Here is a 14,218-nt window from a genome sequence, read left to right on the forward strand (position 1 = left end):
CGTGGACGTCTTCGTGGCGCTGGGGAAGGCTCGGAGGGCGTTCGGCAGCTACCGGGGGCGCACGGCGCTGCAGGAGGACGGCCTAGGGGACGCCTCCCTCATCATCCGCAACGTCACCCTGCAGGACTACGGCCGCTACGAGTGCGAGGTCACCAACGAGCTGGAGGATGACGCCAGCATGGTCAAGCTGGACCTGGAATCATCATCATCTGAAACCACCCCATCCCATCCCATACTGTACTGTAAACTGTTTTCAGGCTACAGATTTTCAAAGTACAACTCCATGAAGTTGATGTTGGATTAAGAGCTCAGTAGCATTAACTTCTTGTCTTCCTTTCAGTTTAAACCAACCAACCAACCATCAATCATAAAAGTTCTCTAAAGTATCAACGATTGAAACATTTATGTTCATAAAGAGAAGATTTCTCTGTAAAACTGTTTGGAATGAAACAAAGCTAAAACGAAGACATATTTTAGCTAAGGTATGCAAAATCTTTGCCCTCTACAAAAAGATGAATGCAGAAGCTCAGTGAAAACAAGCATCTGCCTCATACACAGGAACTGCTGAGGCTTAAGGACGAACAGCTTCGAGATCACTTTGTCCAGAGGCTGGCTGACTTCTGGAGAATGGTAACTTTCACCACGCCTATTCCCTTTCAGCAGACTTTGGCATCCCAGACTCCATAAGGGAGTTCTGTCTAGCCCCTCTCTTTTTCACTTCTAATTTTCTTTCACTGTAATTTTCATGTCCATTCAGTTTTGCAGTCTTGCTGTTTGTACTCACTATTCTTTCCTCCCCCGTACACTGGTTTAAATATTCCAGTCCCACTGAGATGTTTTATTCCAACCTCCTCCCTTAATCTTCTTTCATTTCTTAGATGTCTTTTTTTATCCTGTTTTGGTTTTTTTGGGGTTATTTTCCCTCTTAAAACAACGTTCAGGGAATTGAGAAACCAAAACGGCTCACATTACCACTGAGGCACCTCCAAATGGCAAATAAATAAGCACTTGGAATAGTGACAGTCATTCCCACGAGATGCCAGAACATGACAACAGCAAGATGAACATGTCCATGCTCTTCATGGAGGGACTGCCTTCCTTCCTAGCCAGTCAGAAAGGAAGACCAGAGACATCTGAGCTCTCCAATTTGTGACTCCCTTGGAAAGAAATACCCTTGAAACTCACCTGAGGGAGAAGGAGAAGAGAAATCAAAACCACTTTTCACCAGAGGATTATTGAAAGGCCAAGTAAACATTGTCCCAGAGATTGCACAAGCACAGCTGCAGTCAGCCCATGAGTTTGTTGCCTCAAGAAAACGAACAGCAAGGAAAGGTAAAGCTTCAGTGCAAAATGAACACAAGGGTGAGACACAAGGTACGAACTTCCTGATGCCTTCTTAGTGAACGGAAGGACATGGGATGTGGAAATCAAGGGAAACCAGACAGATATGGCAAGGTAAAAGGGGAGAAGACAGCCAAATACAAAATGACACCAACCTTAAAGATCTGCAAAGGGAAGGGAAACAAGAGCTGGTGCTCACAGCCCAGGCAGCACAAAACACGGGAGTCCCAGGCACAACCACACAAAGGTCATTTAATACCAAAGCTGAACATGCTATTCCTTTGCCCAGCACATTGGAGTGGCCTTCCCCTACAGCTGTGTGCCAGAATCAAGACAATCCACAGGTCTCATTTGCCTCTGCACTGGCCTCCCTTCCACAGCAGGTGGTTCTCAGGACCTTGGATAAACAGTATCTTGGCTTGGGTCTAGTTACTACTACTTATTTCAAACTAGAGATCCACTTCCACAGCTCATCTTCCCTGGACACAGAAATATTCTGCCTGGAAGAGACTTCTCCATAACTGACCAGGAGGAAAGCTAGACAAGTATTTCCTTATGCCTCAGCATTGTTCTGATCTTGCAGAACATCCACTGAATGTTGGTGAATTCTGTTGTGGTCTTATTGGGCTAAGAAGATATGGTAACTCAACTATGGATGTGCTAGCAGACACATTTGAGTTTGTTACTCCTCTTACAGCTACAGAGGTTCTTCGGTACCTTAGACATCTTGTGCTAATCTTAATTTTGTTGCTTCTTGGAATAATCATATGGTTACTGATAGCACTGTGTCAAGAAAGATATAAGGCTACTTGCTCTTCCAACTCTGCTGTGAATGTGAAAACCAATCCAGTAAATGTGGTGGCCATTGTAAGCAGAAAGCGTAAAGGAGCTGCAGGAGGAGATGCAGATGCTGCAGGAGATGGTGCAGATGGAGATGAGGGTCCTTCTACTCAGGGTCCCTCTGTTAAGAAAGATCCTTCTGGTGAGGAAGAGAGGATTAGCCTTAAAACTCTGGCAGACCTCTTGAGACCCCACATGGATGATGGAGATGTAGGTCAGGATGTAGACCCTGGTAGATTAGCAAATGCTGGCAGAGCCTCTGAACTCAAGGAAATTCAACGGAGGATTACAACAGGATTATGGGGACAGCGACCTCAGGATGATGATGATAAGGATGATGAGGATGACATACAGTCAGCTAATGCACCCAGACAGGAAATTAGACATGTGAGGAAGGATTACATCAGAGGAGATAATGAGCCAGTCCTGTCTTGGCTAGCCAGGTGTTTTGATATGGGAGCCCCAGCATTGGTGGTAGGTGACAAGTCGGCCTCTCAGTTGGGGATGCTCTCAAAGGATACAGGCATAGACAGGCATCTAGGCAAGTGCATTGGTAAAGTTTCTCTGTGGGCACGCCTCCTACTGGCAGTCTCGCTGAGGTACCCCAGCAGAGATGATTTACCATGGAACCCTAAGCCTTGGACCACAATAGCTGAGGGAATCAAGCGTCTGAGAGAGTTTGCTGTGAGAGAAATAATGTATGGAGATCATAAGACTCTGAATCCTGATGAAATTCCTGTTGGAACAGGCCTTGCCAAAAAACTCATTAAGCTTTCTCCTCCTAATTATGCTACTATTCTGGCAAGCAGGATTGTGGCAAGAAATTATGGTGGAGTGCCTCCCACTGTTGGCCATTTCACTGACCAAATGAGGCAGTTGGAGGATAGTCTCGCATGTACTTCTTTGGTTTCAACCACTGAAACTCTGTCTGGAGAAATAAAGAATTGTATGAAAGAGCTGAAGGAGGAACTTAAAACCTCCATATCCAACTTGATGAAGGGGGATGATTCTGATTCCTCTTCCACCAGATGGATACAAGTTTCAGCTGTTAGGAACAGACATGCTCCAAGGAGGCCATTCCAGAATAGGTCAAACCAAAGCAGACAGCAGAGGCAATCACGTGGCAGTATCTGGATAACTCTGCGTGATCAGTTTGGTGAGAACATGAACAGATGGGATGGTCAACCAACTTCTGATCTTTTCAAGAGGTTACGGGAGCTGCAGAGAGGCAGATCCCGAGGTAGCAATACCAGGAGGGTAGCTGTCGCTTTCCCAGAACAACTCTGATAGCTCCAACAGTGATCCTAGTTCTGGTGCTGGACATTGTGCCAGCTGTACATGTGGAGGTAATCCCCACCATTAGGGGTGCCCTGCCTTCTGCCAGGGGGAGGTAAGGGATAATGGAGAGTGATGGAAAGTTTAAATGGAAAAGCAATTGGTGAAGCTACAGAGAAACTACAAACTACAAAGCATAGTGGAAAAGAACATCCTAAAGCATACAGAACCCCTCACAGAATTCCCAAAAGCTTCCCAATCCTCCCTTCCTCCCACCTGAGTGTCTACCCAATCCCTCAGGGCTCTTCCTTCCCCCTCTCCCACTGCTAGGCAAGTCTCAGGCTGGCCAGGTCTGAGACTGCCCCCTCCCCCCTCCATTCTCCTCCTGGCATTAGGCCTAGACAGGCCTAAGAGGCCTGAGATACCCCCCCGGCATTACCCGATAAGAGAGGACATCTCCCATGGGAGCAGAGAGGGAAGAAAGAGGAAGAGAATGACTCTGCAGATGGCCTCATAGGGCGCAGGATTTATGGGTAGAAATACATCGTTTCCTGTGTCCACCCCTATTGGGAGGGCACCCAGGACACCAGAGGTGTATCTCATGTAGCAGTGGCAGGGGGCACCCAGCCTAAACTGCCACAACACAAGACAAAAGCAGAACTTTCAGGTTTCCAGCCAGCAGGAAATAAATGTACATACCAACAAAGCTTTAAAGCGAACAGCTTGATGACCTGATCTCAGGGCAAGTCCCCATACCCAGGTTTCCACACATAAACTGCACAGAAATTCTCTAATTAGGACTCAGCAGAGCGATGACAGTGGAATGACTGCACCAGGATTTCAAAGCTAGCAACCCAATTAATTACATTTCCTCCTAGAAATGAATTGTGAATCTCCCTCAGTAAAGCTGTCCTCACAAGGCATAATGAACGTGGATGGAATTTAAACACCTCTGAGGAATCAGAACCATTTTTCACCATTCTGCCTACCAAGTGACTGTATTTAAAGCAGAAGCATTGATGGCTATTGCTTGTACAGTATGGAAGTTTGTTAGTCATTCCATTTGCTGGAGTGGAAAGGCAATGCCTCTCTGCAGGCTGCCAGAGCCATAAATTACATATGCATGGACTGTGAAGTGTTGCTTCAAGTCTGCCTGTGTCAGGGTACCTCCATCTTGACTCCATCAATCTTCTGCAGTTCCAAACTTCACTTCTATTAGCAGAAGCTACTAAAGAGGCAGAGTAGTGGCTGAAGGAAACATTTGAAAGTATTTTAACCCACAGCTGGTGACTTCTGCTAGGACTTCACCAGGGCTATAAATAAATGCAAGACTCTTGGAAAGTCTGAAGTGCATAGAAATCCAAAACAACAATGTAAAATGAACACTAGACTGACAAGAACTCTGCTGGCCGTTAGGAGTAGGTCCTTGGCCTGCTCTAAATGAAGAAGACTCACTTGCAAAAGCTACAGATTTAATTCAGCTATTACATTTTTATAATGCCTTAACACACCCCTCTGCATTGCCTTTGCCCTAAATACACAGGGGTCACACTCTTGGGGCTTCTTTCCATCTTGGAAGCAGCTCTGGTGTGGGAGAAATCACTGCAGGCAGCCCACCGATGGCAAGTTCCCTGTTAGAAATGACAGGGAAACAACAGCCACTCTGAAAAGAAATTATAGCCTTCTAGTTCTAAAGAAGGCATAAAACCAAAGAATATGGAGAATTACGCAGCATCAGTTGGATGTACTGCCATTCCCTGCTTCTCTGCATTGTCAGAGGAGCAAGGAAGACCACTACAAGGAATATTTCAAACATGAAACTGATGTCCAGTTTTCAAAGACGTGACTGGGCTCACACAAGGACAAGATGCTGCCCATCTGTAGTGATCTAATGATTTGAATAAGCATGATTCAACTTCAAGGTGTTCTTATAAAACACCCTGGCTCTGCTCTCACTCTACACTTACTAGAATTTGAGTGGTCACTGAAATATCTTCAAAACCATGAGCTCACTGCACGGTTTAGCTTGAGTTACAAGGTCCAAAAGGAGTATAGCATGGCTTACCCCTCCTGGGACAGTCATGGCTTCAGAACCTGAGCCATAGCTGCAGCACGGTGGTTTACCACCAGAACAACACCATATCTGCTCACCAAGTGTATGGGAGGGCACCTTTACACCCTAAGTCACCTAAGCCAACAAACCCCACCACGTGGGTGCAGCTCTGCCAACAGAATCCATGCCTAGCTTGTATCATTCAGGCAGGCAGTTGAATTACATCGTCAAAAACTTGAGACAGATGTTAGTCAGAGTAGGTAAGACCTGACTTTGAGAGCCAATTTCAACACTGTTAACCTTGACAAGAAATAACTATTGCAATCTCAGAGTGCTGAAGACAGAAGAGAGGAAAAAGCACATCCTGGAATTTTTCCAAAGCACTTTTTTTGGACAACAAGAGCAAGGGAGATGTTGCCTGTCCTCCCTAACCAAGCAAAGTCCCTCAAACATCCACGTCCAGGAGTCAGCTTGGACACAAGGGACTCACAAAGGAATACCCAAAGAAAGAGATCAGTAAACAACTTCCCTCCCACCCCCTCATATTACTTTTTCCCTTATTTTAATTTCAGATCCCAAATTGCAGGCAGTGATATTCTGGACAGCACCTTCTACGTGTAAGGCACCTTAGTAAATGGCAGCTGCCACAGCAGCAGCAACTTCTATTTTCAGTATTACCTCAAATGCAAAGGCTTATAATAATACAAATTCATCTGAACACAAAGGAAACGTTAATACCTGGCTCCCTCAAAATTCAGAGTATAATCAAGTAGTTATTGTTTACTTTTTCCTCTGTGAACTTTGAGAAAGATGAGGATATAGAACAATTAATCCACACTGGTCAAAGTAAATCATAGAATGGTCCAGGGCAGAAGGGACCTCCAATGGTCATCCAGTCCAACCTCCCCACAGCCAGCAGGGACATCCCCAACTAGATCAGGCTACCCAGAGCCTTGTTAAGCATCACCTTGAATATCTCCAGGCAAGGGGCCTCAACCACCTCCCTGGGAAACCTGTTCCAGTGTTCCACCACCCTCATAGTAAAGAGCTTCTTCCTGATGGCCAATCTAATCTCCCTGCTCTAGTTTAAAGCCATTGCCCCTCACATCCTGTCACTGCAGTCCTTTGGGAACAGTATAGAATGGAAGAGCTAAAAGCTGAGCCTGGGATTTCTCATTTTCAGTCTTGTATCACTTTTGCTCAAGAGAAAAAAAAAAATCAAATAAATTCATAATGAAAAGGTATTTGTGAACAACAGACACAGAAGCACCACTACTGACAGGAAATACGCACTCTGGAATGTCAGCTTTCCTATGAAGAGGAATACTCACTGAGTGTAGTCAGAAGCACAGAGTATTTAGATGATGTTTAGCATGAAGCTCACTCCACCCTCCCCACAGAGCCTGGCAGAGTGGCTCAGGCAGTGCTCACCACACACAACTTACCTTCTCATGGTTTTCTATCAGGATCTCGACGACGATATTCTGAAACTTGAGGTCCATGATGGCTGCTACAGTTTCTTCCTGGGGCCTCATTAAGGTTGGTCCAAATATGACCCCCAGGTTCGCCACAGTCATGAGGTTCCTTTTGGCGTGCTTCGAGATGCTTGTTGAGAAGAATTGAAGGAAAAAACAGGAAATGGGTTATGAAAAATTTCCCTGGCGGCTGGGAAGGCAGCCTACAAATGAAAACATTACGTTTCCTTCATCTATGTTTTAGAGGTTTGTTTTGTGCATAGTTTCTTCACATACAGTCTTGCTAAGCTCTGGAAAGCAGAAAAGCCATTTTCCCACTGGCAATTCAAAAACAACAGCACTCTCTTGCTGAACTTCAATGTATAAAATGCACTTAGCCTTGGACCAGGGCAAGTGTGAAACCAACTTAAATTCACTAACAGATCTCCACTATTCACCCTGCCAGTGTTTGGGAGAAGAAAGTATAATGTTCCCTTTCTCACTTCAATCAACCCCTCAGCTGCTGGCAGAGCTGCTAAAGTAAATACTTATAGGGCTTCATTAAGGGCTTAGATTTCTGCCCTTCCCACCAAAGCACACAGAGCCTGAGCCCCAGGTTCTGTCTGCTTCTGCAGGTTTGGTGCTTGGGATTGTGCATGACAGCATCAGCAGGCCTCCAGCTCCAGTCACATGCAACCAAGGCCCTTTGTAGCTAAAGGGAGGTAAGGACCAGAGCTCTGCCAAGGAAGGGAAGCAGGTCACAACACTTACTTGGCTAAATGCTTCACCAGCATCTCCAGCATCTCCTTGTTCTTCTCTGGGAGTTTGTGGACCAAGAAGTGAATGGCATTAACTCGAGATTCAGGACTCCCACTTTCTATGGGACACAGAAATAAGCAACTATCTCAGAATGAAGTAAAAATTAAATAAATCCCACAGAAACACAAAGCTTCTCCCACCTCTGCACAGAAACATACTGCACACACTGCCTCACTTAGGCATCTCCAAACTTAGCAATGCTGAACATATGTGCTTTGTTTTTACAAGAAAGCTTGCTCTAGAATTATCAACTCATTTGCTTATTTTGTGAACTCATCTTCCACTCCACCTGCAAAAGGATGCCTTTGTTCATCTATTTTTAAAAGCTGACAGATGTAGTTATTGTTTTGCTGGGTTGGACTCATCTGCTCATGAATATACTGCAAGGTAAGGAGCTATGTTGCAGGGTGCCACAGAGTGGAACTGGACTACTTCACATTTTAGCATCATTAACTGATTGTCCGCATCATTAACATTCAGGTTTGTTGGTACCATGCAGCTAATGAGACTGCATTTATGCCATCTTGTATTGGAAACTGTGGAAGAGAAAGCCTGCAGAGGATTCATATGCTCAGAAAGAGAAAATTTAATGACCTCTGAAGACACAGAAGAATAATCATGCAAAAAACCTTCTGAGTGAGACAACTATGATGAAGGACCCTGATGAACAATGGTCTGCATCTAGTACAAAACAGACAGCATGGAGCTTTTGTTTTTGTTTGCTTGTTGCACGTTGAGATGGATAATTCTGTCCCCTTCAGGTTTCACAAGTACACAGATCAACTTAAGGATCTATACAGATTAAAATAATCCCTCTTCCTATTTCTCAAGGTTGGATTCATTACAAAATATTTCACAGCTTAGCAAAAGCTGTAATGAGAGGAGTGGAAGCATTTCTTTTGTACATAATAACACTTAGCGCAAGGCAGATAAAGAGAAAAATTCAGAACCCACTCTCAATGCATGGAGTTTTGACACCAGGACCACTCATCAGGTCCCATTTTACTCCAAAGCAACTTTGATTATTGAGTGCATTTGTTATAAAATATCACCATATTTCTTCAGTGCATGTTGTTACAGATTTTTCTTCTCTCTTTCTTTGCATATTGCTACAGATTTTAGGGTTGGGGTTTTTTTATTCCCTGCACAGATCGCAAGAAAAAAGGCTACCAAAATGTAAAGTGTTTAGCTTCTAGTCAGCTAATCAAAATTCAGACAGCTAGAAACACAAAAGCCTTCTTTAAAGCAAGACTGTTTTACATAGATGTGAAATCACAAACTCCAATTAAAGAATGGCTAAGCAACTCGATCACAAGATGCAATGGAAGTTGAGATTGTTTCAATCTATAGTGATATGTACAAAGAAAAGAAAACTGAAAGGAAAACCTTTCCCATTTTGGCTCCCCTCCTCAATAGCTTCAGAGAAAAGGATATTCCTTGCTATTCCCAGCCTTTCTGGCTTTTTATAGCCAACAGAGGAAACAACACTGACTACCTATTTTTAAGCTTACCGGAATACAGATCTGCAATGTTGATTAAATTTCCCTCCCTACTCAACAGAATCAAGTACTCAAAAAACATTTGCTACTTATGGACACTGTGCATTTTAAAACTTGTAATTTTAACTGAATTCCCTTAGTGATGGAGACTAAAAATACAAAGAAAGGAAATTAAAGTGAGAAACTGCTGGCAAAACTTCATAGGTCAAGAAATTATTTGAACACTGAATTTGCAACACAAATGGGCAAGACACCATCTAGGTAAGTACTCTGAATTTTGTCTAAGCACTTGACCTCCAAGGTATGATTTGGCAATGGATTTCATGGGCTAAATCTCATTTGGAATTAAGGACCAGAAGTGAAGGCATTCTGCAACCCTGGAAAGTCATTACAGCAATGAGAAGAAGATAAAGCAATTGTCTTGAAGTTTGTTTTAATTTTGCTTCCCACACTTTGCCAGAAGTGCTACAGACTGGAAAGAAAAAAAAAATCATCTAAATATCTGTTTGATAGTTTGCCAAAAATTCTCTTACAATTTCCCTCCATCCTCTTCCAAAAAAATTCCATGTACATTAGACATCATACAGCTGAACTACAAATGCTGTTGTGCCTTCTCCAAGTCTGTATTTGAACTGCCACTGCATCATCTGGCCTGCTCCTTCCTTCCTTCTGCTAATATATGAGGAATGCTCACACCAGCCTGCAGACAGAGCTAACAAGGGACTGAAAACAAGGGTCAGGTGGCTGTGCCTTAAGGATTCAAATGAGTTCCAATTAGTTTATTTTCTCTTACTAAGCTTCATGCTCTTCATAAATGGAATTTATGAAAAATAAACATCAAAAGCTCACAGCTTAAGTATATCATTATAGAATTAAGACAGTAAGCACAAATGCTCACAGCGTCTACCCAAAAGTATTTTCCATGAGAGAAAAACCTGCACTCAGCTGAGCCTGTCATGAGTTTGTCCATAGACAGACCACACAGGGCACATATTGGAACTCAAAACTGCTTTAAACCCATGGATTTTTAAGGCACTTATTATTGCTTATTCCCATTTTTTCCACTAGGTTGAAGAATTCTCCTGAAATTGCACTTGCAGCACTACTACAGCCACAACAGAACTCCACAGAAAGCTTTCTGCTCGAGCTGCACTCATACTTACTGGCAGGAACGATGAACTCTCCGTGCAACTCGTATGTCATCAGCGGCTCCGGAAGGCTTCTGGAAAACAAGGATGACAAAATCAATGTAGCTATCTTTGTTTCTCTCTCTATTTACTCTAAGCAGGAAACCTTTTAAACATTCAGTAGTATAATCCTTGTGCTAGAGGCAACCATTGTTACAGTGGCCCTTGAATCACAGAACCATTTCAGCTGGAAAAGCCCTTTAAGCTCATCCAGTCCAACCATTCTCTAACTCTACCAGGGCTGGTGCTAAGCCATGGTCCTCAGCACCACATCTCTGCCTCTTGGAAACACCTCCAGGGAAGGGGATTCAGATGCCTCCCTCAGGACTCTGTTCCAGTTTTGAGAATGCTTTCAGTGGACTAGTTTTTAATAATGCCCAACCTAAACCTCCCCTGGTGCAACCTGAGGCCATTTCCCCTCATCCTATCACTTTAGGGAGAAGAGACCAACATCCACCTGGCCCCAGCCTCCTTTCAGGGAACTGTAGAGAGTAATGAGGTCTCCCTCAGCCTCCTCTTCTCCAGGCTAAACACCCCCAAACTCCTTCAGCAGCTCCTCCCCAGCCCTGTTCTCCAGACCCTTCAACAGCTTCATTGCCCTTCTCTGGACCTGCTCCAGCCTCTCAGTGTCCTTCTAGCAAGGGCCCCAAAAACTGAACCCAGGACTCAAGGTGTGGTCTCAGCAGTGCTGAGTACAGAGGGAGAATCCCTGCCCTAGTCCTGCTGGTCACTCTCTTGCTGATTCAGGACAGGATGCTGCTGGCCTCCTTGGCTACCTGGGCACACTGCTGTAGGTAACACAGCCTAAGACACTGCACAGGACAGCCAGAACACAGAATGCAAACCTAAGGAATAAATCAATGAGAGGCTTACCGCAGATACTGCTTCATAGCACTTGTAATTGTCTTCACTTCCCAATCTACAGAGTTTTCCAGGTCAACTTCATTGCAGGTTTTTGCATCTAGAAAATAATCAGAAAGTGAAGAGGGACATGAACAAAGGGAATTCCAAATAAGTATGCACTACATGAACTGCAACACACTGAGTCTGGACATCATATATTTGCTCACATGAACATAGAAGACGTCCTTCTTCCTATTAGTTAAAACCAAGAAGACTTAATAGCATAGAATCACTGAGTGATTTGGGTTGGAAACAAGGACCATCTAATTCCAGGCCCCCTGCCAAGGGCAGGGACACCTCCTACCAGAGCAGGTTGTTCAAGAACCCATCCCACCTGGCTTTGAACACTTCCAGGCTTGAAGCCTCCACAACTTCTCTGGGCAACATCTTCCAGTGCCTCACCACTCTTATGGAGAAGAATTCCTTCTTAATATCTAATCTAACTTGATCTTCCTCCAGTTTGAAGCCATTACTCAAAGCTCTTTACAAATTCTATTTCCACATTTTGTTCTAAAAAGTATTTACTGTTGATTTTTTTCTTTAATGAAGGATTTTTAAAAAATCACTTTCATGTAAAAAGTTCTCCGTAGCAATTGATATTTTCACACCTTTAATTAAACAGAACAATGTACACAACAACAAAACACAGAGATATACAGAAACAGCTCAGAAAAAAGCCCTAACTAAGCATAACATCTTCTCTTCTCTTCTTTCATCAGTCAAAATGCAAAGACACTGACAAATCCCTTCACATTTTGTCCATAGTTTTGCTTGTGGAAAGTTATTTTGGACTGGTGATGGAAGTAGCCAAAGTGCACTATGAACCCTCTTACTGTGTGAAAACCTTTGAGAGGTGCTTCAAAGGTAGAAAAGGATTCTTTCCTCTATGAGATGGCCTGGAAAGGAAATGGCCAAAAGGAAAAGATACTTGTTTGGTTGACCATTTACCAGCTTCACTCCTGACAAACTCCTATCTTTTTACCAGGTTGGTAGAGTCTTACAACCAGACAGATCAAACTGCACAGCTCTAGGTCTGAATGACCCATCAGGTGAAAGACTTTTTGACAGAAGACAGAAAACAACACAGCACACTGGAATGTTCTGCAATCCAAAAAAAAAAAAAAAAACACCCAACAAAAAAACCCAACACAAAACCAAACCACCAAAGTAGTTGATAAATTCAGGTGCTTAAAGCTTCTGCTGTTGTTACTGCTCCATGTTTCCATCAGTCACCAGAGTAAGCTGCAGCTGACAGAGATTACGTGTTGACTAGTTCATACAACTCAGAAGTCATTTGTTCCTTTGCTTGTCAGACAAGTGACAGCCACATTTAAAAAATCAAATTAGAATCCCTGATTAAAGGTGCAGTCCTTTTACAGGGACTAAATAATTCTGTTCTAAAGGCTGTGCCAAGCAATTATTCCTGTAACTGAATATTCTCCCTCATTATATCAATTATTTAAATCTCATTTTAAAATACAAGTCAGATAACATTTTCTACCAAGTTGTTCCTAGCCAACCACCACCCAAAATACTCCAGATTGTCTCAGGAATACTTGATATTGTCTCTTTTTTTCCCCGTCTTTAGCATGCGAGCTGTTTCTCTCTTCAAATCCTCTTTTTTTGACAAGAAAATCTTTCTCCTCGATTAATTAAATAAAAACTGCCATCACATCAGAACCTAGTGAAATCTAGGGAGGGTTTCTTACTAAATCACTGTGTAATATATTTAGTTTTCCACTATCTGCTTCATAATCACCAGCTTCCTTTACAGTCAAAGGACACATTCAGATACGTGAGATCTGTTGATGAAGATGGGGAGGAAAGTAACAAACATCTGAATTCCAAAGCAAGTCTCTGCAAACAGAAAGTACTGCTGCAACATTTTCATTATCTCTTGGGATGGGGGAAGGGGTTGCAAAAAATTAAAACAAACAAAAAACCCCAGAAAAAAAAACCCAAATGAGCAACCAGACAAAACCAACCAACAAACAGACCAAAAAAACCACCATAAAACCAACAAAGAACAACATTTGGACCTGCTGCCAAACCCAAACAATCCCTGGCTTGGCTGTAGAAGCCATCAAGACATAAAGACAATTTTTGCACTTTGGGTTTGCCAGTTGCCCTGCACAGCTCTGTGACCTATCATTACTTATATTTGACTCTTCTTGCTCCAGTTTTTCCTCTGCTTCTTACATTTCAGGCTGTTATGAGCTGGATCTTCAACCAGGATTCCAGAAGTTATTTCTTGTTCACATAGCAGCCCCTGTGCACTGAATGGCAACTTTCTGCATACAACAATAACCATGCAGATTTCAAGAACAGCTTCTGACAGATCAGCTCTAAATGTTATGCAAATCCTCCTGACAATAAGGGAGCTAGAGTTGACACAAACAGTCCAGCTGACTCAACTAGGTTAGGTTTCCTGTGCAATATGCCCACTGCAGGAGTGTATGCATAATGCCATTCACTGTATATGAAACAATAAAGAATTCACTCTAGCTGCTTTGCAAGCTGCTAGCTGCTTTGGAAAAGGCAGAGCTAACTAAAACTCTTCTTTTACAACATATAATGTCTGGCATTTTTCACACCAGGCAGGATCAGAAATCCAAAGCAAACTCATCACTAGAAACTCCAAGTCCTTAACAGTTACTTCACCAGGAGTAAGAGTCTGTATGAAGCTGACCTATGCAGGACGTTGCATGGAGGCAGCTTGTCTGAAAGGAGCCTCTGCAGGTCTGTAATGCGGATCACAGATGGAACAGGAACTGGGTCCTGTGCCTTTCAAGAACTGAGCCTCCCAATGGCTGACTGCACTCTGACTTGCTTCTAACAGAACCGTAG

At 43.3% G+C, this 14,218-nt stretch overlaps 1 protein-coding gene across 1 annotated transcript in view; it reads right to left on the reverse strand.

Annotated features, from left to right (window-relative positions):
* The window catches only part of ARHGAP10 (Rho GTPase activating protein 10), a 126,133-nt gene that overhangs the window by 44,713 nt on the left and 67,202 nt on the right, over positions 1 to 14,218 (reverse strand). The window contains exons 15-18 of the mRNA XM_054392430.1: positions 11,342 to 11,429; positions 10,445 to 10,503; positions 7,735 to 7,840; positions 6,955 to 7,114 (exon numbers count right to left, since the gene is read on the reverse strand). Of these exons, the coding sequence (XP_054248405.1) occupies positions 6,955 to 7,114; positions 7,735 to 7,840; positions 10,445 to 10,503; positions 11,342 to 11,429 (413 nt within the window). The remainder of the gene's footprint in view (positions 1 to 6,954; positions 7,115 to 7,734; positions 7,841 to 10,444; positions 10,504 to 11,341; positions 11,430 to 14,218) is intronic.

Source organism: Indicator indicator, chromosome 25 (genome assembly GCF_027791375.1).
Source record: "Indicator indicator isolate 239-I01 chromosome 25, UM_Iind_1.1, whole genome shotgun sequence".
NCBI lineage: Eukaryota > Metazoa > Chordata > Aves > Piciformes > Indicatoridae > Indicator > Indicator indicator.